Raw genomic sequence first — 27,415 nt, 5'->3', positions numbered from 1 at the left:
TTGTACAATTTTTATAAAACAACGGGTAGCTGACAAACAGCCCTCAGCATGTCGTACTGCACCAGGAACTGGCATGAAAATCATCAGACACGTGACCGTAGCGATTGTCAGGACTGGTGAAGCTCATTTCCTGTTAGAATAATAATAATAATAATAATACTGGCAGACAGAAAAACACTGAGCTTCTTAACGTGTGTGTGTGTGCTTATCGGCCGTCTCCATTTCAATCTAACTGCAGCTAAAAAGGGTTCTGGATTTAAAATCAGCTCATTAATATGCACAGCTTTCAGTCTGGAACGATGACGCCGACACACACTTCAGAATGGAGACGTCACTTTGAAAGTCCTCTGTGATGATTTGTTTTCATACGAAGCTTTACGTGCTCAACATCGACATAATGTACAGAATCAATTTCATATCAGTACCTAACGCTAACACACACACACACACACACACACACACACACACACACAACTTAAAGAGTAAGTCTGGAGATATTCTATCATTTTCTTATCGTCTACAAAGCCCATGAAAAGACAAGAGTATTATAAAAACCTCAGATCTCCTCCTCTGTGCTGAAGAGCTTCATTTATGTCCAAAAACTATTAAAACACATCAGTGAGCCTCTGTTTGAGCGACTTTTGCTAAAAACTAGTAGGTCAAAGTAGATCATTTGTGACTTTTGAACTAAGTATTGATGAACAGATTTGCACATCGATGGTTTTGGTCTTCAGGGGTTTGTTGACGAGAAGAACATAGAACATCAGCGGAGCTCGAGGAGAGAAACAGCGGAGTGAGACACAAACTAACTAAACCAGGCCTGCATACCGCTCCCTCATGCAGAGTTCCCTCTCAAACTGTCGTTCAATGCAACATAACCGCCCGCATTAAGCTCGACTTATTAAAGAATCATTTCACCCAAAAATTGCAAATAATCATTTGGCGTCTAGTGGCAGATGGTCGTGCGAGTGGTTTTGGTTTGTATTCGTCCGGGTTTTGAGATTTCTGCCTCTGTGCTCGATGTTTGCTGCTCACGAGAATTAAAAATGAATCAAAACTCCAAAACCGATCCGTCTTTAAACGACAACGATGTCCTGAATACTCCACAGACCTGAACATGTCGATTACCCGCTTTAGAAAATTACATTTATTTGAAAATAGCAACAAAACGTAAAATATATTAGTAGATATTCAAATCAGTCCAAAACCCAAAGAGATTTAGTTTAATGAAGGAAAAAACGCAAATATTCACATTTGAGAAGTTGTGAATTTTTACCATTTTTGCATAAAAATATTACTTTAAATATTAATATATTTTTAAAAACAGTTGCCGGTTTATTTTCTGTTGATTGACAAATCGACTAATACCTTCAGCTGTAGTAAAACATTCTTTAAAAAGCAACGTGCACAGTGAGCTCCGGCGATTTTTTCCAAATAACTGCGACAAAACATCGTCACTACACGGTCCATTTAGTGGCTATTCTGGAGCTTTCAATCACATCACATGAACTTCTTCAGCAGAGGGAAGTTATCCCAACTGTTATGAAATTGAGGATGTTTGAGTTTTCTTGCACTTAAAGGACTTTGTGTCCATGTTAGTTCATGAGAGTTTTAAATGTAATCCTTTACAGCGGCTCATTTAGCTCTTCTGGAGCTTTCGATCACTGAATCTGGGAAATCTTTTCTGCAAATTTTCTGCAAATATCTGAAAACCCGGACAAACCCGCACGGCTCCACACCACCAGGGTTCAGTTATTTAGGTGAGCGGATTCTTTAAGAGTATTAGAATCTACAAACTAAAGATTCGTTATGAAAGAAATTGAATCAACATCAAGGCACTGGACACGTTTGAGACGATGGCACATAGCTGGTAGGTAGACAAACAAGAGGTGAGGAGGGGGGGAGACAGTGGTCAAGGCCCTGTGTTATTTTACATGTTAAGTGCTGGTAGTCTTTGTACCATCATGTAATAGATAATAAATACCACAACGAAGTGAGGGAGACCTAACAGAGCTGGAGAAATGTGGTCGTTGTGGAGAGTCTGGGCTGGGGGGGGGACGGGGACGTGGAGTCAAAACGGTGCAGGAGGCCGCTCTAGGTCACAGGATACAATGCAAACATCTCAGCCTTCTGCACAAAACCCTGTGTTTCAATCAGTGGGTACATCCCAATCCCGTTATTCGATGGTTCCTCGCTCCTCTCTTCAACAACATGAAGCTCAAATGTACTTATTTCTGCTCCGGCACAAATAACGGAGCCGACTGTTCTCCTTTTACAACTATATTTCAATTTGAGATATAACTCTCGGTACTCGGAGATTTTTTTAAATACAAGACATTCTAATTGTGACTCAAATTATTTATTAATGAATTTACAGACACAATATTAACAAAATGCTGCTAGTAGAAATGTCTCGCATCCTTTCCTGAATCTCTCCTCGTGCAAATGAGAGAAATGATGCAACCGAGGGAATCGAGATGTACCCAGTGTGTCGTATTCTAATTATTGTGATGAATATTTAAAAACTACTAAAACATCTTATTCACATTCCAGCAACAGTTCATCAAAACCTAAAAGCAACATCCAAATTTTGTGCTTCAGTTGTTTTGTTAACGGTTTTAAAATAAGCACGCTCTATGTACCGGTTCATCAGTATGTTCATTATTTCTGTGTGGAAGTCAAATATTTGGTACAACAACAAGCCTAAGATCATTAAAAAAAAAAAGGTTAGAATGACACTTAGCTGTCTTAATGGCCTATTACATTTTGTACAAACGGTTAAAAATGGCTTCTTCTTTTTTTTTAAGACAAGTCTCAGAGGCGAGTTGCTTTGCCATGCAGAGACTAAAGTACCGAGGTCCGTTTGGATTTAAGCACCCGTGAGTAGAAAGAACAAACCGTGGTGTGAGTTAACACAAGCATGCAGACCCGTACCAGAACTGGTCCAGATCGGATTCTTCTTCTTCTTCTTCTTCGTGGAGCAACTCGCTGCAGTAGTCAGTCCGGGGCAGTGCGGCTGCTCCGCTCATTGTTTTTTGGAAATATGGGCACTAAGAAAAAAGCGCTTTGTAGGCCTTTCAGCCTGGTGTCACACAGGAGGGCGATTCTGTACAAGATACAGACACTGCAAAACATCTGAGCTGTGTCACGACCAAGTCTCTACCCGTCTCCCTCAAGAGTGCACTCCACAGTCTAAAACACTGCATCGGCCCTGGAGGGGAGGAAAGGTCACGTGTTCAGGTGCACAGCTCGAGGTAGGAGGGTAGGGAGTCGGTTCGGAGGGGTCAGAAGGTTTCCGAGTCCTCCGAGTCGTTCTCGGTGGTTCCCTCGCTCGAGGGTCCGGAGGGGTTCCTGGGGCTGCGTGGCCCCCGGGGGCCGGTGCCCGGGACTTTACCCCCCTGGTGGTGGGGCAGCTGCCTCAGCAGGGAGCCTGGGGAGGGAGCCCCGGAGCTGCAAGGGGAGCAGAAAGGCATCATGGTAGCCAGAATGAGAGCCAGACAGTCAGCCACCTCTCTGCTAGGAGCGCAAGCCAGAGCAGGCGTCAGACCTGAGAGAGGAAAAAAAGAGAGGGAGGGAGAGGGAGAGGTAGACGGGGAGGAAGCAAGGAAGGCGAAGCAGAAACGGGAGCAGGAGACAAAGGAGGGACGGAGCAGCATTCCATTAGTGTTCAGCCAGCTGACAAAGTACACAGAAATGAGGGAGGGTACACAGACAAGAGGGAGGGTACACAGACAAGAGGGAGGGTACACAGACAAGGAGGGAGGGTACACAGTCAAGAAGGAGGGTACACAGTCAAGAGGGAGGGTACACAGACAAGAGGGAGGGTACACAGTCAAGAGGGAGGGTACACAGACAAGAGGGAGGGTACACAGACAAGAGGGAGGGTACACAGACAAGAGGGAGGGTACACAGACAAGAGGGAGGGTACACAGACAAGAGGGAGGGTACACAGACAGAAGGAGGGAGGGTACACAGTCAAGAAGGAGGGTACACAGACAAGAGGGAGGGTACACAGACAAGAGGGAGAGTACACAGACAAGAGGGAGGGTACACAGACAAGAGGGAGGGTACACAGACAGAAGGAGGGAGGGTACACAGTCAAGAAGGAGGGTACACAGTCAAGAGGGAGGGTACACAGACAAGAGGGAGGGTACACAGACAAGAGGGAGGGTACACAGAGCACACAGGAACAACCAAAGCTGACATGTATCACTCAACAACAAATCATACATCCAATAAAAAGCAAAGAAGCATTGTATACAGTTTAAATCAGGGTTCCCACTGTCATCCAGGAAGTAAAACATCTTCGTCTTCATGCCTTTTATAGTCCGATTTTTAAAATACTTTATTCTCCACACGTCCACTGAGAACACTTTAAACCCTTTAAGACCCACTGTTTGAACTATTTTACACATTAACGTGCACGATCAGTGGGAACCCCCTTTTAAAAGACAGATTAATTTGCAGCGCCCATAGAAAAATCATATTAAAATCATTCATTAGTCAAGTTCATGCTGGAACGCAGGAAAACATCCATGCTGACCAAATGACCACTGCATGCAGCTAGGGCCTAAAAAGTGCACGGGGAGGGGGGGGGGGGGGGGTCAGGTTCCAGACCAGATTCACGTCCTACCGTTCTCATCCACCGTCTGAACGTTGGCTCCTCGGGACAGCAGCTCCTGGACCGCCTTCTTCAGACCGCTACGAGCCGCCAGGTGGAGAGGACTAACAGAAGATTTTAACAGAAGTATTAACAGAAAATAGGAACATTTCTTTTGTGCCTCAAATCCCTCATTTTGTGCGGAGAGTTAACTGCATAAAGAGTGAAAAGGTGCTTCTTTTTGTCAGTAACAGAGGTTTCCAGATACTCACGTTTGCAGCGCTGCATTCGTGGCGTTTATAAGCGCCGTGTCAGACAGCTTCTCCAGGATCAACATCACACAGTCTTCCTTTCCCTAAAGAGAGGACGTCAGATCAAACCGAGACTAAACATTCATTCATACTTTCTGATATTTAACTGACATTAGCTGTGTGATCGGTGATGATGCATGAGGGCAGGGGGGGTTTGGAGACACTCATATCAAGAGAAACAATAACTAAGATCGAGGGCGGAGCCCCGTGTGGCCACTTACATTACTGCAGGCTAGATGCAGGGAGGTGTTGCCGTCTTTGTCCGTCAGACTGAGGTTGGAGCTGGTGCTGGTCAACAGCACCTCTGAGACACAATCGGAGCCAAAAGTTAAGAAAGAAATCAACAACGTAGGACACTACAGTGTTGAGGCCACGAGCAAAGTAATACATCTCCGTACCGAGAGCTCCGGCTCTGCCCTTCTCAGCCGCCATCATCATTGCATTGCGACCCGATTGGTCCGCAGAGTCCACAGGTGCATCGTGGGACAGGAGCAGCTGGACGCAGTCAACGTGACCCGAGAACGCTGCGGCGTGAAGCGGAGTCCTGCAGGAGATGAGGAGAGGAGAGGAAGATCTCTTACTGAAGTAAAAGTACTAATACCACGCTGTGAAAATCCTGCATTCAAACCAGAGTATTATCAGCAAAATATACTTTAAGTATGAAGAATAAAAGTACTCATAGTGCAGTAAAATGTTCCCTGTCAGTGTTTTACTATATATCTGATGTTAACTCCTTTATATCCTGTGGTTTAAATACAGTACTTGAGTAAATGCACTTAGTTACATTGCACCGCTGCACACACGCCTTTACCTGTCCTTAGCGTCTTTGCAGCCAGCGATGTCCGACCCCATGGCCTCCAGCAGCAGCGATGCACAAGGCTCGTGATCGTTCACCCTGAGAGTTCAAACACAAACGGGATCAGCGGGCTGATGAGTCAGGATGTGAGAAATGAAGGAACCTTTTTAAACGTGTTCAATGTGCTCGAGCTGCTGCTGCATATTCTACATCCAGAGGATATTTAATGATGCTTAGAGCAACATTTCAAGATTTCTTATAAATACTGAAAATAAAAGGTTGATGAAAATTTTATGAAGCAGCTCTTTATCGTTTTAACTTTCTGAGCTGTAATCATAACTATTATTGACGTACACAGCACAGTGCAGAGGCGTGAACGGGTTCCCATCAATACAGCGACAGCCCTTCTGCTCCAGCAGAACCTCCACACACCCCTCATGACCTGCAGACACACACACACACACACACACACACACACACACACACACACACACACACACACACACACAACGAATCATTGAGAAATCATTCAGATAAAGAATAATAAATAAAGAATGATTGAAAGCAGTCGCGTGCAGACTGAAGCGTCCGTGTGAACGGACCGTAGTAGCAGGCCCAGTGCAGCGGCGTGTACCCGCTGTGGTCTCTCAGCGGGGGGAGGGACGGCGGCTCGGAGCAGGCGATGCTCAACAGCTCGCACAGCCACGAGGCGTGACCTCGGGCGGCGGCCAGGTGGATGGCGGTTCGACCTCGAGAGTCGCCGAGCAAAATCGAGGCCTCCTGCTCCAACAGACACTGGATGCACTCCTCCTGACCACACAGCAGCTGGGCGAGGAGACAAAGGGGCTTTAAGTCAGAACCAAGCTGAAGAAACATCAGTGTCCAGATGTGCACATGTGCATTGAAAGACACCAATTGATTCTAATCAAACACTCATACAGTCTGTAATAGTTCAGGTGGAACACTCATGTCTGCACAAAGGAGAGGAAGAGGAAGAGAGAGGATCCTCACCCCGAGGTGCAGCGCCGTGAGGCCGTGGTAGCTCGCCAGGTTCACGTTGGCTTCTCGCTCCAGCAGCAGCGACACGGCGTCCACGTGACCTCCCGCCACCGCCAGCATCAGAGGAGTCCTGCAGAGGAGGACGGCACATTCAAAATAATATTTAAAAAAAACTGGAACAGAACAAAAAACTTGAATGGGAGGGAAAGATAAACGAAAACTACTCACTGTCCCTGAGAGTCGGCAGCATCCACCAGGTCTGCACTGTCCGATTCATCCAGCAGGAGGCGCACACACGTCGTATGACCGTTCATCACTGCAGGAAGCCGGAGAGGGAACGACAAACAGAGAGACAGAAATGTTTATTAATAGTCAGTTAGATGACAAATCCGATCAGATGGTGTCACTGCGTCACCACTGCAGAAAGTAGGAAATAATCCTAGTGTGAGTAGTGTGATTAATAGAAACAAATACAACATATAACCTGCTCTTATGCAGAGATATGAGCAGTTATCACTCTTATGTTGCTACAGGAGTCTTTTCACACACACACACACACACACACACACACACACACACACACACACACACACACACACACACACACACACACACACACACACACACACACACACACACACACACACACACACACACACACACACACACACACACACACACACACGTAAAATAAAGCTGGAAGCATATTGTTGTTTAAAATGTGCTGAATGTGGTGAGACTGAGACTGAACCCACCTGCCAGGTGGACCGGGTTGCGTCCGTACTGGGTGTCGGTGGAGCGCGGCGACGCCCCCTGGCCGAGGAGGGTGTGAACGCACTCGGCGTGGCCCCGGAGGGCCGCCAGGGCCAGAGGGGTCCTCCCCGCCTCGTCCCCCTGGTCAACCTCCCGCTCCCCCTGCAGCAGCACCTCCAGGGCCTGAGCGTGGCCGTGGTACGCCTGCAGACACACAGGCGCTTTAAAACGTGTCGCGTTGGGAAAAAACCCCAAAATACACCACGAAGACAAATATAATGTGTTATTTATTTGGCCGCATGTTAACGTTGATTTCAAATCAGAAGTAATTCGACCTAAAACAAACTAACTTTTAACGAATAATATTTGACATTGAGCCACTGTGATGATGTTCTGTGAAATATTTGGTGAATATTCTCACAAATGAGGAATCACAAAAAGATAATTCCTGTTCATTACAACTCTTGGATCTTATTGTTCCATCTTATTATCGTAGTCTTGTTTTCTTATTCTCTGATCAGATTATTTAAATCATCATTTTGCCAGTTTAAGACTCAAAGTTCCAGTTCAACTTCTGTGTTAAACTAAATTTGTAAATTTAGAGATTTTATGGGAACACTTGTGACGCTTGTTTCTCCTTTAAATAATAAAATCAAGCTTTTTGTTTTTAATAGTAAGCACACAGACGTTTTGAGTTTAGTTCATTTGGTCACTTGTTGTGTTTCCTGCACAACATTTAGGAACTTTTTCAAATTTTGTTAGAGAAGAAGTGTGAAAGAAGTATTGTTTTGGTACCAAAACTCAGGTATTGTATCAGTACTATTAGACTGTGTGTGTGTGTGTGTGTGTGTGTGTGTGTGTGTGTGTGTGTGTGTGTGTGTGTGTGTGTGTGTGTGTGTGTGTGTGTGTGTGTGTGTGTGTGTGTGTGTGTGTGTGTGTGTGTCTCACGGCGAGGTGCAGCGGGCTCCGAGCGTTCGGAGATTCTGGGTCGTCTTGGTGACTGTCGTCTCTGTCCAGCAGCTGTCACAACGACACACATCAACGTAAACCCACCGACGGTCCACTCAAACACAAGATATACTTCATACCTTAACTAAAACTCAAATAACGGAATCATACTTTATGCATTTTGTGAATTTTTGACAATGAGAGAAACCAGAAAACTGGAATGTCGTTTCCGAGCGTGCAGAGAAAATACGATCAGCCAACAGATGGAGAAAACGCCTCGAGTCAACTTACAACCATTTCCTCCCTGTGTGTGCGTGTGTGCGTGTGTGCGTGTGTGTGTGTGTGTGTGTGTGTGTGTGTGTGTGTGCGTGTGCGTGTGCGCGTACTGACCAGCTCCAGACAGTGCCTGTGTCCGTACGCTGCAGCATAGTGGACGGGACTGTAGCCCTGTTTGTCCTTCAGAGAGGCCGTGGCTCCGCTCTGGAGCAGGAACTCCAAACATCTGGAACACAAAACATCTGCAGTTGTCATTCAAGACACCAACACAGCAAACATGTGACTGAACAGGAACACACCGCTTCATATCTCCTACAGCTGTGAGTAAAGCCTCCATTTAAAAAAAAGGATGATTGTTGGAATTATGATAAAGGAGATGATTGTTTCTCTTTGGAATATTTAAATATTATAAACAAATAGAAAGAATAATAAAAAAAAGTTTTTACTACGTATCCAGCTTTTTGTTACAATACTTTTTGATATATTTTTGTCACTTTTTTTACTCAAAAGTTGCTCAACTTTAGGTCAGAATGTATTTCTTGGTGTGGACTTACAGCGCTGCTTCTTTCTCCCTCTCCGCCTGAACGCCTTCACTCTCCGGCTCCAGAGCCACACGACGCCTGGGGAGGGACGGGGGAGGGAGGGACGGGGGAGGGACGGGGGAGGGACGGGGGAGGGAGGGAGGAGAGACGGTGAGATAAAAGAGGATAAAGCTGTAATAAGTAAGTGGATACCTAAACTGTGGTGCAGCCAATCTGACTCTTGTGCAGTCAGGTTTCTATATGTGGTAACAGCCACCTCCTCTCCACATCGATAATATTAAAAACAGAACCGGTGAAGATCGGCCGGCCTCACCTCCTGTCCAGGTCCGAGGCAGCGGCGTAGTGCAGGGCGGAGCGCCCCCACTGGTCCGTGGCGTTGACGGCGGTGCCGCAAGCGACCAGAGTCTCCAGACACGGATAGTGACGGCTGGCGGCCGCGTAGTGCAGGGGGGTTCTGGGAAATAACAGGAGGACAGGAAACAAATAAACATATTCAGACGCACCAATATAAGGATGTACTTTATACCGATTCTAAAACCTAAAGGACATGCAGACTTTACTCCCCCATGTGGCGGTTGAAAGGCTGGGCTCTCTTACCTGCCGCACTTATCTCTCCTGTTGTGGTCTCCACCGCTGCTCAGGAGCAGCTTGACACACTCCACATTACTGCAGAGAGAGAACAATCACTACAGGAAGACCATTCAGACATATATAGATCAATATATATACTTCTTTGTTACTATGACTTGAAACGTTTTTCCCCATCTATACCTATCATCTATATTTACATGTAAAAGTCGCACATTTAAGCTTTAAAACAACTCAATTTGATCTTTAAAAAAACCAAAGGAAGGAATAAATGTTGATTTGATGAACGGATAGTGAAAGGATGATTCGGGTTTAATATATCTGTTTTATTCTCATTGCATCTAAGGGTAACATTAGCGTTGTATTTGCAGAGATATGAGAATATGGTAACTTCATTAAGAAGAAGTCAGTTGAGGAAGTCTGGATGAGTTCAGGTTGAGGCCAAAACGAAGGTGAAAGGAAACTTCCGACTTGCCGTAGTTGTGCTTGCTCAGTTTTTCTGTGCAATTTCAGGAGAGCTTACTCAAATGAAGTGGTTCATATCAGTCATTTCCAAAGACTGCTTCCATTGCCTTTTATTTAACACTAATATCTGCAGCACACCTTTAAACCACATGATGATTCCTATTGTTCTGATAACTGTGGCCTACTTAGAACATTGAATCTAATAAGAAGCGTACATTCGGTTTGTTTTACTGGTGAGAGGAACAAAACAAGAGCCTTTCCATCTAAATGCATTTATTTGGTCTCATTTAGAAAGTATTTAACATTTGTATATGTTTTTAATAACACATGCATTAAACAAAGCTGTGATTTATCAAACACGGAAATGTCTGGTTTACCTATTCAAGATATTAAAGGTGATGTGGAAATGTGAGTAAAGATGAACAGAAACTCTCATTTATGCATAAATTTGCTCTTTTTTTCATCTGGTTTAGATGATCTGAATAAAGTGTGTGCGACTCGTCTGATCATCTCACTGCTTGTGCATGCTGCTGAGTTCACAGATGTTGATACGAGATGTTTGTAATAAACCCAGAATTATCCTTTAAGGCGTCCTTAAACCTTTCACGTGTAACAAACGGCGTGGCTCACCCTCCGGCGGCGGCGGCGTGCAGGCAGGTCCTCCCCATGCTGTCAGGAGTGTCTATCTGGAAGCCTGCAGACAGGACCGAGTCGTTACACATTATGCTAAACCTCCGGCCTGAAGAGGGCAGACAACACACAGCAGCAGCCACAACAGGGAGACAGAGGGACAGGGAGACAGGAAGAGGAGGAGGTGGAGAGAAAGACAGGTGTAAGTGCGACAGACGGGTGGGAAGGTGGGGTGAGGTGAGAGTGCATGATGCTGGCCATGCATACGGGAAAACACGTACAATATCTGTGGGCTACATGTTACACAGAGAGAGCGAGAGATAAAGAGGATATGTCTTATACAAGAAGGAGGAAGGAATCAGAGAGAGAAAGCACAACATGTTCAGTAGCACAACCCCTGTTTTCAGCACTCTTTTTCAAGGGAACCCGTCGACATTTTTAGGAATTGAGGAATAAGAAATGTAATGTGCAAAGTATTTCTCACACAATAGCAATGGCCTCAAAACATCTATCTGAAAGCAACCTGAAACCTTCTTACTGACAACAATTTTTCAACTGCAAGATCTTGGATTCGGTTGTGTTCCTCACAGTTCCTGCACTAAAGGAACGCCTCCCTGCTCCTGACGGAGGACTCTGTGAGGGGCCAAGAACTATTACTGTGAAGTCTGCTGAACCAAACACAAGCCTAGAGGTTGCTAAACTAGTCTAAAGCTTTCATCCACATAATAAGCACTGGTGGTCAACAGAATAAGGACTAGGGATGGGAAGTTAAACCTAAGAGTGCTTCTTTTTTTATTACCAAGGAAGAACTAATTCAATTTTGGAGCGCATCCGAATCACGGGGCGGATACGAGCATTCTCCTTCACTTATGCCAACAGCCTTGGAGGAGTTCTGCGCTCTCCGGGTGCTCTTCTAGTTTGATAATTGTTTCAATGTGGTTTACGTGCTGAATCATGAGAACAACCAGAAACAGTGAGCAGAGCTTCCATACTTTGCAGACGGGCGCTTGGCATGTCTGCACACAAAACATCCAAAACTCAAACCCGCAACTTTCAGACTGCAACCCCACAACGCATGCTGTGTCTGACATCTGATTTCTTTAGAGAATAAATAAATCTAAGCATCTAGCGTGCTACAGTTTTTGTCTCTTTGGATAAAAGTATCAACCACATGAATGTATTGAAACATTACAAAGAACAACAGGATGACGATGTGTTGTCGTCTTGTGCCGCAGAATTCGCCTAATCCTTCACGGTGCTTCAGATGTAAAAAGAGACTTTTAGTTCCTGATTTAGCTGCAACAAGTGAATGCAACAAATACAAAAGCTCAGCACCGCTCCTGCTCACAGCAGTCCTGACCAGACAGCAACGCTGCAGCTGCACACGGCTCAAGCACATGTAAATGACTCCTTTGTTGGTTTCAATGCAGCGACTCAGCAGAGCCACATGAGGAGTTTCGTCCCTGCTCCACGCCTCCGGACACCAAGCGCCCGAAAAGGATCGTCGTCTTTCTGCCATTCCTGCTTCACATTTCTTTAATGTTAATCTCATTTCCCCCTCAGTCAGAAACCGACAAATTACACGGGATGAGTGGAAAGACAAATTATTTCGTTGCCAAAAAAGCGACAAGTAAACTTTCAGATGCAAACAAGATATCAACCGCTAAGAGGAGAACTCAACAGAATGCACTCTTCTTTCCCCCGGAGGCAGAGTGGTCCCATCAGTGAGTAATTAGACTCAGAGAGGCCTTGTTTCTGCAGCATTGTGACTTGAATTTGGCCCGAGCTGAATATGTGTGCTTCAGGAGGAGTTCACCACTGGGAGCAAGAAAAACAACCAGCCCACGGAAAAAAAACTACACTCGAAGATAAAAGATGTTATTTAGCAGATATGCAAATGATGATTCAAGAGCTCTCAGAAATAACTGCTATCTTTAACTCGATAAATATTTAAAATAAAAGCATACTGTTTAAATGGTTATTGTTTTAGAATAGAGACAAACGTTTACACTCTTTGAATTTGGACCTTCATGAAGATTATTTTTTAGCGTATTCTGCTAAAAACACACAAGAATTGAACACCGATCAAAGTTGAGGCAGTCCAGTGTCAGAATGCTCGTTTTAGTAACGACTCAAGCTAAAAGTTGCAGATTTGATTAACAAACTAAATCCACTTTCTACTAGTTCACCTGAGGACAGCAGCTTCCTGCAGCAGTCAGAGTGAGCGTTCAAGGCAGCCAGGTGGAGAGGGAACATGTCGTGGACTCCTCGCCTTTGGAGGGAGATGGAAACAATAGTCTCTTTTTTACCAAATACCGTGTCGTTGAAATAATAATAAAAACGCAAAACGTCTCAATAGGAGAACAAACAAACCTTGTGCAGTCTGCTCCGCTTGTGATGAGCGTGTTGATGAGGAGTTCGTGACCATAGCGGGCAGCGATGTGGAGAGGCGTGTTGCCGTCCTTGTCCACGCTGTCGATCTCCCCGCCTGAAGTAAAATGTTAATTTTATTCGTATCATCTATGGAGAGAATATGCAGACTGTAAGAGACGAACACGAGCACGAGGAGGTCTCACCGTTCTGGATGAGCGTCTGGGAGCGAGTGAAGCGTCCGTGAACCGCCGTCATGTGAAGAGGACTCTTCCCGTCACGACTCTGAAGACGGTGGAGGAGAAATAAAACAACAGATCTCAGATTTCAATGTGTTTGAGAAACACAAGCAATATTAATAAAGCCCCTGTGGGTCATATTCCTAATCTCAATTATGGTCCTACTTCTTACAAAATCATGTCAAACACATTTTTAACAATTTAACAAGCTAATGTTATCATGTCCACGTGCTAACCCTTAGCATGTAATTGATTTTTTGGCAACTTGGGGGCAGTGCAACAAGCCACAACAATGACATAATCCCCTTAGAAAGTGGCGAAAGTACAGCAACCAGTTGTCCATTTACAAGACCACACAAAGCAACCTTAGTCTGGTTAATACTCTTGTTTTAGCTCCGTTTTGATCTTAACCGACTCCTGAGGGAAATATGTCTCTTTAGCTGCATTAAGGAGTTGGTAGAGAACAAAAACAGTAGTTCTGAATCTGAAAACAGAGCTAAAAGATCGTGATCAAAAGGACACAAACACGACTCCAAACGAATGCTAATGTTTCTCCCGTAACCGGACGCGTGTCCGACTCATCGTTCGGCCGGCGTACCTGCACGTTGACGTCCGCCCCGTTGTTGACCAGGAACTCCAGACAGAGCGCTCCGTGTGTGGAGGCGGCGGCAAAGTGCAGCGGGGTGAAGCCCTTGTTGTTGGCCTGGCTGACGTTGGCGCCGTAATCGATCAGCTCGCTGACGACGGCGTCCTGGCCGTTAAAACAGGCCACGTGGAGGGCCGTGTTCCCAAACGCATTGCTCTCATCTATCTGTTTTCAGGGAAACAAAAAAAAACAACAAGACCCGTTATTATGTGTGTGTGTGTGTGTGTGTTGTGCGTACAGTGTGTACATGCGAGTTTGTGAATGAGGATGTATTAAGTGCTAGTTAAAAAAATGGAGAATGAGTTGTACGGACCAACTTGAGTGAAGACATTGGGAGTCAGGACATTTTCGAAAGTAAGGCCATTTAGGGAATGCAAGTCAATGCAGGTCCTCACCAGTATAGAAAGACAACCGTGTGTGTGTGTGTGTGTGTGTGTGTGTGTGTGTGTGTGTGTGTGTGTGTGTGTGTGTGTGTGTGTCCTGACCTCCACCGTCAGGTTCAGCAGGTGTTTGACCACAGCGATCTTCCCGCTGGAGGCGGCCGTGTGGAGGGGAGTGTATCCCCGTTTGTCCTTACAGCTGATCTCGGCTCCCTGACTCACCAGCAGACACGCCACATCCAGATGACCTGCAGGGGGCGCACCAGAGCACAGGGGCCCAGAAAGAGGAATCAGCTGTTAGAAGAAGGCGTTTATGGACCAGAAGAAACACTCAAGCGATAAACACACTGTTTTTGCTTTTTGTAACAGACAAAAGACTTATATGTATACTTTCGCAACTGATTACGAACTACATCTTTTTTTTATATATATATATATATATATATATATTCATTCATTCATCATTAACTCTATGCAGCGTTTGTTTTTTTGTTTTATTGTGTCACTACAGTTTTCCAGAGCCCATGGTGGCGTCTTTGAGTCGCTTGATATGTTTGACAAAAAGCCCAAAACACCAAATAATTGAATTGACAATAAAACACAACAGAGAAGCAGCAAAAATATTATAAATCTGACAATCAACTGATCCGTTAATTGACTCAAAATATAAAATTGGTAACCTTTATTTAGTCAAAAAACAAATCTTAAATTGTCTTAGATGTGTACCATAAATATATATATTTTTTATTAGGGCACGAGTACTGACGGATACATAAAAATAAAGCTTTGTCACACCAGTTTACACACTTTGTTTTGTTCCGTCGTAATAACTTTAAAGAGCGTTATGTCTTGTTTCCTAATGAATAGCGCCTTCGACTGTTAGCTGACTCAGAATGAGCCACTGATTAATTTTTACAACGATCTACTTCCAGAAAATAAAAGACATGGTGTGTGAGACGTCATGAACAAACTCTCTTACCCATGAAAGCTGCCCAGTGCAGCGCGCGGCCATCTTTCTTATCGAAGGCGTTGATGTTGGCCCCTTTAGCGAGGAGGAGGTTTACCATCTGACACAGGGGGGGGGGAGTAGTGGGTAAGATAAGATATATGCATTTGTGTTTATATGTGTGTGTGTGTGTGTGTGTGTGTGTGTGTGTGTGTGTGTGTGTGTGTGTGTGTGTGTGTGTGTGTGTGTGTGTGTGTGTGTGTGTGTGTGTGTGTGTGTGATGGTCTTTATATAACAGCAATGTAAATGCGTCTCATCACTTGGCTCGGTTGTTGCATAAACACTCTGGAGAGACATAGAAGAAGCCGTTCATTCAGTTTGGCTTTCAGAAATCTGCCGCCTCTCATTGTTAATTTTAGATCTCAGCATATTTGTGAATGTAAGAAAAGGAGCGTTTCAAAATGAACAACCCACTTAATAACCCCGATGACACAGCTGCAGCCGCCCACCTGTTTCCTTTAAACCAAACTATCTCACCGAAATAGCACAAAGGCCGGTTACATCACGGCCTGCCTGTTGGTGAAGTGCACCAAACACGCTGAAGGAGGGAAGCGGATTCAGCGCTGCAGAGGATTACTTCATTTTACCGACAGTCGGCGAGCATCTGCAGTACCTCGGTGTGGCCGTTGAGGGCGGCGTGGTGCAGCGCGGTGCGTCCGCCGCGGTCCGACACGTTGACGCTACTCAGCAGCGGGATGATGACCTCGGCGCAGCGCAGCGCGTTGTTGGCCGCGGCGACGTGCAGCGGCGTCTGCCAGTTCTTGTCCCGCGCGTTCACGTCGGCCGAGTGGCGGATCAAAACTCTCACCGCCTCCTGACGAAGAAGAGTGTCCGAGAGTGAGAAGAATGTCTGATTAATAACTCTTTATGTGCTTCTTGTATACAAGTTCTTTGTGTTATTTGTTCTTGATGTATTTAAAGTCACAGCTACACAGCAGTTAGAACGTCTTTAAATCTTCTTCATTGACAAACTGACACAAATCTTGAGACTACAAGAAGCAACAACTGGAAGAAAAATAAGTGAAAATGTAAATGTGTATTATTAAAGACTTAAAACATCGGCGACATTAGGACAGCTGCAAATAAATCCATCACAGAGACTGTATCAATGTGAAAAATAAGTGAATTAATTTACTGTTATTATTCTTTAATCTGCAGAAAAAACTAACTTAATCAGCTGGCTAAACAAAAACAGAACATTTAGCTATTTATGAACTATTATAAATGAATTGCCGGGCTATTGTGATTGACTTGTGAGTAAAGATAAGGACAAAAAGAGATTAATGGGGAACCTAATCAATTAGTGAGGCAGAGCCAATGAATACAAGAGAAAGTGTTTTATTATGTCCTATTAATTCTGAGGGAACAGGAAACCTGCTATTATACTGTCAAACACACAGACTTAAATTACTGCTCCTATGTTTTACTACATTAAATATCAATTTACTTTAAGGTCTTTTAAATCATACTGCAGTATAACAAGTATTCAACGTTATGAAGGAAGCAATAGGCTGTAAATTACTTCGGTAACTCGTGTCATATATTAACCAAAGTGTAAAATATCAAACAACGGATTGAACATTCTCCAGAGCAAACACTGCAACTTTGCTAAAACATGTAAATGACAGTTATGTGAATGAATTAATGAAGAAAGTAATGACGTCAGAGAGTCTTAAACTACTTCATATGTTCCTACAAAGCAAACTAACTCGTAAAAGGCCCTGGACGGGTAAGAAACCTCCTTCACACCTCTAAAATTCCTCCTCCAGCCATTCCAGCCATGCTGAATTACTAGTTTGGGCGCTGGGAGCGATGGGCGCTGATTAACTGCTCCGACCAACATTCTTGACGCCTGCCAAGGCAAAGTCGTCCCGACGTGGGCTGAGAATAGCGTGCGAGCTCTCGCTGGAGAGGCCGAGAAATGATGAGCGTGCACGACGGCATGTTTTCAGGTAAATACCACGAGGTGCAGCTTAGCTCCTCGACACCTGTGGCCCCAGCGAGGATCTGGTCTTGTTGTGGTTTTGGGAAGAGGAAAGGATGGGGAATCAGTAGGTGTGTGTGTGTGTGTGTGTGTGTGTGTGTGTGTGTGTGTGTGCGGTCACCTCGCTCCGAGAAGCCACGGCGCGATGGAGGGGGGTGAGCCACATGTTGTCTTTGGCGTTGACCCGAGCCCCTGCAGAAGCACACGGGGGGAACATACATGTTAGCATGTTAGCAGTCGGTAGGAAACACACAGTCCTGGCAGTTTCATCGCCTAACATTTTAAGACCTTTTTAATGTCAAATAGAGTGAGAGAAAAAGAACAGAATGCAATAACATTACTGAAGAATTAGTGAAACAGTAACTGCTGACACATCAGAAAGCCTGTATGACTGGCGCTCCAAGGGTTGAAACACTTTGTTCTTTATAAGACTTATGATACTAAATTTAAGATCGATGTCCCTTTATTGTCAATTAATCCCATGAAGAAAACAAAAGCAACAACAGGTGTTCTCCGTGTATCAAAGCCTGATATATCGTATTCCTTTGTGCCGCTAAGCTCCATTGTTGTTCCAGAGAATATATGTGAATAAAATAAAGACATTAACACATCAATGAGACACACAGTTGGCACTGGAGGTAAAAAAATGAACACCAAAATATGGTTTACATGTCGTGCCACCTTGTCCTTCACAAGCGTCTTCATCATTTCAAGTGTAGATGGTAAATGAACGCTGGCTCTGTAGTGTATCAGTATTACATCAAATGTGTATTAATCCGAACCACATTAAATGTAAGACTTTATGTTCCTGAGCTGTTTTTAAATGTTTACTTCCTCTGTAGGAGCCAGAGGCCTAGAGGTGAAGTGCTACAGGCGGAATGGGGAAGTCAAACGCATCGACGCATTTGGTGAAAGACGTTTCTCTCATGTCCCGCCTTTATGCCTCTATAGTTCAATCCATGCCATTCCTAAAATGTCATTCTGTCTTTCAGAGGTACGATTGTGCAACAAACCACCACCACCATTACTCCCAATGTGTCCAGGAAGATTCTGATTGTTTCTATCAATCACCATCCTGTCCTATCTCCTATCTGTCACTTAACGTTATTCAAATTCATCAAGATCGAGAATTTAGTCAGATTTGCATGCATGGAAACAAGACGAGCTGACAGAGAGGCGGGAGCTCAGCGAGAGAGAGAAACGAGAGGAGGAAGTAGAGGCGGCATTTTACCAGAGAGGATGAGGAGCTCTGTGATCTCGGCATCGCCCAGGAAGGCGGCTGCATGCAGCGGGGTGCGCTTCTCTGCATCCTGAAGGGAGGAAGAGGGTCAGTGGGTGCTTGTAATATTGCAAAAAAGGTACAGTGGAGTTTCAAGGATTCAAGGATTCAAGGATCATTTATTCATCATTGAAATGCAGTTGTGGCCTTGTCCATCGATGCTTCACAAGACAAAACAGAAACAGTATAGTGCATCCTGTGGTTTAAGAGTGGGGCTGTGCACGTTAGCACATCTTTATAATATGATAAGCAACCAAAGCAACACTTTGTCCCCAATAAGAGCTGGAGCTCCCCTGCCCCTCAGACGAAGAATAAAAAGCTCCATGAAGTGGAGCACAAGCATCAGAAAGTTTTTCTAGCATGTTGGGTTGCCAATAGTTTACTTTATTACTTTATCTTGTACATTGGGCCACAAACAAATAAAATTTCTGAGTCCACCATGACACCAGTTCACAGATGATGAGCTGAGGGTCAGTCACAGTCACATCAGTTTGAACGCATCCATTGTCTCTCTCAGTCAGCTCAAGACCAGCCCCCCCCCACACATGTCCACGTGACTCGGCCGAGTGCAGCCTCTCCAACAGAAACACGTCTACAACGACGCTGACGTGGGAGACCGAATACTGGCGGAGAGCCCCCATCCTGTGCTGCCCGGGCACAGACATGTGTTACGCATCTCTGTCCACATGTCGTAAATAAAGACGCGCTCTGAACTTTGGCTTCACTGTCTCGTGACCTATGGCCCTTCGTCCCTCACCCCTGGGTGCAGGCTGCAACAGGAAGTGGGGCCTGAAGACGACTGCCGCTGAGCCGGGGTTTTATTTTTTTTTTAGCTGATTTTTTTTTTGCAGGGATACAAACAGGAAACAGGGTTTTTAATCTGCATGTCGATCTGGATTTGCAGAGTTTTAGGGAACAATAATTCCTGTCTATAAATATTAGAGTGTAGTACAGAACATTACGTTGAGTTATGGCCATAAAAACGGTATAAATACATGCAGCTATTGGTAAAATCACATACAATTGTACAGTTGTGGCAGAGAAATGATCTCATAATGATTTATACGACGCTCATTGTCTCATAATTTTGGTTTACCAAACATTTTTATAAAGAAAAGTGAATTTCTTTTCTTATAAAGCAGATCTAGATGCTTCATAAGTAAAGTGAAAGCATCAAAACGCTGTAAACGTCGAGACGTCACAGACTGGTTTGTGGTCTACGGTTTTGAAGCCTTGAGTTTGGCATTTTGGACATCGCCATCTTGGTTTTGTGCAATCAGTGAACTTGCAGAAGTGTGCAAGAGTAAAGCACTTCTGCCTTGGCTTCACGCCTGTAGTCCACACACCCAAACACACACACACACACACACACACAGTGAGTCCCCGGCTGCAGTGACGCTGCGATGATGACACAGCCAGGAAAAACGCTGACCAATCAGAGCAGACTGGACTTTTTCCGGAGGGGGGGGGCTTAAAGAGACAGGCACTAAAACGGAGCGTTTCAGCCAGAAAGTGAATACAGTTACATTCAGAAGAATGTGTTTTATGAACATTAAAGCATGTAAACCTGTAACTCCAGTAGAAACCCAAAATACAAGAATGAACCTGAATGTGTCTCCTTTAAATGTGATATTGGTGGAACTGTGTGGGTTTTTAAAAGACTCGTATTATATCCAACACCACCGTGTGTGCGTGTTCGCGTCCTCACCAGAGCATTGATGTCTTCGGACTTGTATATGAGCATACGGATCTCTTCAGGGTCTCCACTGAAGATCGCCTGGATGAGAGGAGGCTGAGGGGAGAGAGGAGAGAACAGTCAACACATGACCGGACGCCGCAAACATGTCAGACGTGCATAAATACACGCGGTCGACTTAAACACTCATCAGAGTGAGGAGACGTGACGAAACGACGTGTTAGGGATGCTTCCCACGGTATATCACTGTGTGTGTGTGTGTGTGTGTGTGTGTGTGTGTGTGTGTGTGTGTGTGTGTGTGTGTAGGAGCAGCTGCTTGACTTTAAGCTGCAGTGTTTACAAAAGCTGGAGCTTCTTCAAGACTGCAGCCTCCTACAAACTGTATACAAAAATGTTCTTTAATTTCTTTACAGTTACCCGCTGCTTATAATAAGATCGGACCAAGATGTGTGCAGAGAATCTGTCGCTGTAGAAGACACTTTGTAGATGCAAATCAAACAAATAAAATGTCTGCGCAGACAAAAGGCTATAATGAAGGGTACTGGGTGGAGGTCATGTCTCTAAAGCCCTTATTTTCTTTACCAGATTACAGATAGGAGGTAAATAGAGGCCCTGAACACACACACACACACACACACACACACACACACACACACACACACACACACACACACACACACACACACACACACACACACACACACACACACACACACACACACACACACACACACACACACACACACACACACAGAGCAGCTATCAGTGTCAATCAGCAGTATGCTGTAGGTTTTACAGGAACAGAAGAAAGCGTGGGTAAAATATTTTTTTTTAAAGCCTTCAGTGCAACATGAGGGAAGCCAACAACATGTCCGCCGTGATGGAATGCAAGTGCGTTTACTCAAGTACTGCACTTAGCCTTCATACAAATGTGAGGTATTTGTACGAAGGCTAATTTTTCTTTTCATGCCACTTCCTACTTCTACTCCACCACATCTCAGGAGGGAAATGCTGTCAAATAAAACTAAAATAAATAACGATATCAACTGTATTATTGTGTATAGGTTTACATTATTATAATATTGGGTATTTATAAGTATACACTTTACATATTGTTCAGGAAAATAAGATTTTTTTAGCAAAATCTTCTGATATAGAAGTACAAAATAAATAGTTCAGAGGTATATTAAAAAATAAATAGAATAGAAGTAAAAATAAAAACTATACATGGGCAATTAAATACATAATAATTAGGCAAAAGTGACAGTGTCGTGATATGATTGATAGTAAGTTTACAATCATATAATAAATGTATAATATGATTAATAATATGAATGAGTTACAATCCTTAGTGTTTGTCTGTATTAATATGGAAATTAAATACAGTATGCAATGCAATACAAATGTATGAGACATTAACATAACACAGTAAATGTTGTGCAGTATAGTGTGATACAGTACGGGACATAAAAAGGTGAAACGTAGTATAATACAGCAGAATATAAATCACTGGGGAGTGTTTGAGGCCAACATGAAGGCTGCAGGTTCGATATGTCACTGATGAGTCAGATCTAAAAGAGATAAGCCTCACTTCACTTCCTGTGTGCCTCCTGCCTCACTTCCTGTTGCACAGCCTCTCCTTCTCAGAAACAAGAGAGAGAGGGGAACCACAGAGGAGCGTTTCACTTCTGCTTTCAAAAGAAAAAAAAAAGTATGAACGACGTGACACCACTTCCTCGTCTCAGCTATTTGTTTTTTTTCACTCCTCCCTTTGCTTTGGATTCTGGTGTAAAGCCACATCATCACATCACAGATCAGCCAGGTAAGCATGAGGGCAGGCAGGAGATGTTTGGAATGTAGTGAAGGAGTTGATCACTTTCATGTTGCGGCTGGTATCGGTCTAAATATATAGACTTGCAAAATGATCTTTTAAATGGACAAACATCACATTTGTAATTCATGGCTCACTGTATATATTTTTCTCTGAGATGGAGCAAAATATAAATATAAAGAAGCATAAAATGAAAGTACCTCAAAATAAATGTACTTCGTTTTCATTCCACCGCTGAGTAACTGTATATATTCCATTTTAGATAATACTTCATTGTTCCTTTGTTTCTACCTTTAGTGCTACTTTTATTGTTTATCTTCTATTCCAATTTAAATACTTGACCATCTGTTTATACGTTTTGTGTGTGTGAAGCAATGGACGACTACTACATCTCATTGTGCAATCCTGTTTCGTATAACGACAATAAAAAAAATCTGACAAGTTGAAAGCTGTGAAGTCGTGATGGAGGTCTAATCAGTGTTTACTGGCTGGAGGAAGGACACATTCAGGGTAGAGAGAGCCGTGAAAGAGGCCCCAGCTGGAGAGCAGAAAAGTGGGGGCTGTGCCTTTAAATAAGCAGCCAATGCTTGGCAGCATATGGCCTCTTTAGCTATGCCTTTCTTTTTCTAAGCGCTCCACATGCACTCACAAACACACATTCACGTCCATACGCACTAAAGCTCAGCTGGCAGCGGTCCCTCGTCACAGTGCTGAGTCTGTGATCACCAGGGGGACTCGGGGAGGCTGGTGCTGGCACAGGAAAGGAAGGAGATTTAGGGACAGTGAGCATGAATGAGAACATTTCCTCGAACACATACCAGCACCTAGACACCGACCAACAGCGGGGTTTTTCCCCAAGGCCGGTAAATATTTAAGAAGAATACGAATCTTGACACATCAGCCAGTATTTGTTTTGGCGTTAAAAGTTGTCAACGATCAACCAAAGACATAACAGAAATATGCGTGGGGCTGGTATATTTAAGGGTTGAGCACTTAGCATAATAATTAATAATATGACAGTAATGAAAGCTTAATTACTAGCCTTTACGACTAAAACACAGAACAAAAGTTATAAAGTATATTTGTACCAACATTACTTCCACAGCTAAAAGTTAGCATGTCATGAGCTAACTTCTGGTAATAATGGACCGTTTGAAAATGATTGTGTTAGACACGCATGGGGCTGAATCTTATCATTCATTTTATTGAATAAATTCACTAATTTCATCTGAACTAAAGTATAAAGTAGCACGAATACCAATACTCCTGTAAAGTACAAGTTTTGAAAAATTGTACTTAATTAAAGCTACTACGAGGAACTTTAATTGTGTGTTGATTTTGGCGGTCCCTGTGGACGAGAGTGGTAGTGCGACCGAGCACCAGAGTCCCTTCAGAAAAACGATGAAAAACGATGACCGATTTTATTTAACTCGAGCTGATTACGACAATACAATATGTATGGTTGTTAGGCTATTGTTCTTTTGTGTTTGGCTATTAAAGCTCTACATGATTGGTAGTGCACGGGAATGTCTGGGAGTTGTGGGGGTCGTGATCATTATTTTGGGGGGTCTCTGAGTGACCACTGTGAGATCCTGTTCTTTAAGGAACTGAATCAGGACCTAGAAGAACAGACAGATTTCCTCTCCCATCTTCCATTCTCTCTTTCTTTTTTATCCGACACAAACTTCCTCCATCAGATCACCTCTGTTTTCATTACAAACACACACAGGCTAACCTGCAACACATAAACGTTAAGTCCAGAGCACACACACACACACACACACACACCTCCTGGGGTGACCGAGGCCTCTAACTGGCTCGTCTCCTTCCCCTCGGGGTCAACGACACACTTCTGATGTCCTCCTAAACAGTGAAGTGATACAACCACTATTTCTGACCGTTATTATTCCCCTCAGCCTCCCTCTCAAACTGAATGTGTCACCTGCCGACACAGGAGACAATAAAGAAAAAGCAAAGTCAAAAACCAGGATGAAGGAGGAAAAAACACAGGAAATCTGACACATCCACTACAGAGACACACTCGCGTGCAGAAAGTCAAAAGTCAACAACTTCCTGTGCTTCCTGTGTGTTCTGTTTGGTGGAAAAATGATGTTTCTACCCCAAAAAGTATACAGTATACATTTTATATACTGTATATCTATATATAGTATTTCCATATAAGAGAAAATCAGTGGTAGAAGTACTCAGATCGTTTACTTACGTAAAAGTAGCATCAATACTACAGTGTAGAAATACTCGATCCTGCATTCAAACTATTACAAAATTACAAAAGTGTTACCATCAAAATACACTTAAAGTACCAAAAGCACTCATTAAGCAGTATGGGATAAACATTTGAGAGTTTATATTCTATATCACCGTATTATAATTACTGATGCATTAATGTGTTTATCACTTTAATGCTGCAGCTGGTGAAGGTGGAGCTCATTCTTATTACTCTATATGCTACTAAGCAGTTTAATCTGTTATATTATATCATCTGCATTATATTTACGACTGTATTTAATATTTTATTTAACATATTTTCTACGTCATTTTCTTTCTTGTATATATTGTATTTGTATTCATTATGTTACACACAGTACTAGATACACACTTATATTGAGAGAAAACTTGAATACATCATCACTTATTAGTTGATGCAGATATATTTAAATGTTGTGGAGTAGAAGTTTAAAGTAGTAAAGTACAGTACGGCAGTAAATGTACTTAACAAAAACACGTCAGCAGTTTGTGTTTATATATAAAAGACTGAAGACATCAGAGCTGCACAAAACCCATTGAGACCTTTACATCTGCCACAGTAACCAGCTGAGCATAAAAACAGCAGATTTTCATGTGACCATCTCTTCGTCAGCACATGATGAAAACATAAATCTATAAGCCACTGAGCTGAGTTCATCAAGTTATCATCATCATCATCATGTTGTCTGAAAACAACAGGAAGTCCCAAAGTTCTGCGTTACATAATGAAAAGACCGTTCTTCCCTCCCTTGAAGTTAACGACAGATCTGATACGACGATCTACCAGCACGTTTGATTTTCATTTCACTCCTCTCTCTCTCTCTCTTCGGATGCTCAAGTACTGCACTTCAGTGCAACTATGAGGTACTTATACTTTACTTTAGTACTTCCATTCTACGCAACTTTATACTTTTACTTCACTACACCTCAGAGGCAAATATAGTACTTTTTACTCCACTACATTTGTCTGACAGCTTTAGTTGCTTAACAGATTCCTGTCCAGTGAAAACCTCGTATCTCCAGATGAGTTGGTGTTGAATATTCGTGATGAACTGAAGGATGAAGTGTTTCCTTTAAGTTCCTCCGACTTCTTAATATTAATAAACTCTTTAAAAAGTCTCTTGGATCAGCTGGAAAATGCATCGTCACAAAGCTGAAAACTGTTATAGCTTATAGAATATGATGCTTTGATGTAGATTAAACTAACCAGCAGTATATAACGGAGTTAAAATGCAACATGCACATTAATGCAGCAGTAATATTAACCCAGAAACATCAGATATGATAGTAAAACACTGACAGGGAACACTTTCCTGCACTGTGAGTACTTCACTTTAAGTACATTCGGCTGATACATACTTTGTAAGGTTTTAAATGCAGTCATGTACTTGTAGTGGAGTATTTTCACGGTGTGATACAAGTACTTTTACTTGAATAAAGCATGAGTACTTCCTCCATTACTGTACATCACCAAAGCTAAAAGTCATGGCATGACACAGCAAATTAAAGCTGCAACAATTTGTCAATTTCTCACTATTTTCTGATATTTTGTCAACTAAGCAATTCATTGATTTGAGAGGAAAATATAAATATATATATATAAATGAATTATTGCAGAATGGGAACAATCGTTAGCTGCAGCCCTGCACTAAATCTAATCTCAGATATGTGAGCTTCACAGTATTGACTCTGACTCAACAATCTTTGCGATAAGATGCATTTAGTAACACTGTGGAGATTTCACCATGTCACACGACAGAGATGTTTAAATCGAAGCAACGTTGTGACACTTTGAAGACTTCTTGTTCATGTTAGTGTGACAATGTGATTCAAAATCAGCTGAGGAGCATCATGTGACCAAATCAAAAGCTCCAGAGCAGCTACTAAATAGACCTTGAGGTGAGATAGTTTCTCTAAAATGTCTCCTTGGATTTGAATCTTATCAGAAATAGTTTTCTTGTTATGCATTTAGAGGTCTGTCGCACATTTGTGCACATTTGTGCAGCAGCCCACGAATGTGCTTTTAGCTGCAGATGAATCTTCTTTATGGAGGATATTTGCAGTTCGCAGCTCTGATGCTTTGCGGAAGGAGACCGAGCAGGAAGTGTGAGTGAAGTGGGCTGTCCTAATTTTAACGGAACACCGAATTCTACCGACAAAAGCAATAAAAAAAAAAAAATCTGGATATTAAACGTTTGTGCAGCTTTATGAATGTATTCTGTGTTCGGTCTGCAGGAGGAAAAACACATTTTATCTCAGCTGACCCCAAAGTGGCGACACAAAGACATTAAATAATGTATAAATATATATAATTCTTATAGCAAACAGCTGTGGGGTGAAGCGTCAAACGGTGATGCCTGTTTAAGATGCTAAGCTAACAGCTAGCAGGTCTACCTGGTCGGCCAGTTTGAGGACAGCCATCTCTGGGTCAGCTCCGGCTGGTTCATCCACTCCCTCCGACCCCGCAGCACCATGCACGGTGCAGCTCGTAGCGGCTTCTCCTCGCAGCGGGTGATGTGGTAGACGAAGGCCGGCTCCCCTCACGCTATCTGCGGCGAACGCTGCCGAGCCGAAGCGGCCGCTCGGAGGAGGAGGTGGAGGGGTGAAGCAGGAACGGTTTGACCCAAAACAATCCACATGTATGGCCGCTGCTGCTGCTGGTGGTGGTGCACGGGGCTCCCAGGCGTCTCTCCGAGGCCATACACCATCCACAGAAGGCTCCCCTCCTCAACCCGGTTCTGCAGAAGCCACACAAGCCTCCCGGAGAGGCAGCCAGGCTGAACTCGGCTTGTAGCGGAGGATCTCTCTCTC

General features: G+C 43.5%; 1 protein-coding gene across 3 annotated transcripts; it reads right to left on the bottom strand.

Moving 5' to 3' along the window:
- On the bottom strand, positions 1-27,415 carry ankrd44 (ankyrin repeat domain 44). Of its 3 annotated transcripts, none has more exons than XM_079169895.1 (28): positions 26,999-27,415; positions 20,521-20,604; positions 18,765-18,843; positions 17,655-17,725; positions 16,163-16,363; positions 15,523-15,610; positions 14,649-14,791; positions 14,116-14,328; positions 13,485-13,563; positions 13,282-13,396; positions 13,098-13,180; positions 10,909-11,017; positions 9,823-9,891; positions 9,539-9,679; positions 9,238-9,303; positions 8,798-8,909; positions 8,408-8,479; positions 7,462-7,663; positions 6,935-7,022; positions 6,719-6,836; positions 6,310-6,532; positions 6,062-6,149; positions 5,723-5,806; positions 5,310-5,455; positions 5,133-5,215; positions 4,873-4,955; positions 4,634-4,725; positions 1-3,547 (listed from the first exon to the last, which is right to left on the bottom strand). In XM_079169895.1, exons 1-28 carry the CDS (start codon positions 27,023-27,025, stop codon positions 3,285-3,287), a joined length of 3,222 nt encoding a protein of 1,073 aa, XP_079026021.1. In that variant the 5' UTR covers positions 27,026-27,415; the 3' UTR covers positions 1-3,284. The 3 variants fall into 3 exon arrangements, with proteins under 3 accessions (XP_079026021.1, XP_079026019.1, XP_079026020.1); XM_079169893.1 differs by having other exon boundaries at positions 10,909-10,972; XM_079169894.1 differs by having other exon boundaries at positions 3,291-3,450; positions 10,909-10,972.

This window comes from Pholis gunnellus, assembly GCF_910591455.1.
Source record: "Pholis gunnellus genome assembly, chromosome: 12".
NCBI lineage: Eukaryota > Metazoa > Chordata > Actinopteri > Perciformes > Pholidae > Pholis > Pholis gunnellus.
The sequence above is the reverse complement of the archived record's forward strand: the minus strand, read 5'-3'. Positions and strand labels throughout refer to the sequence as shown.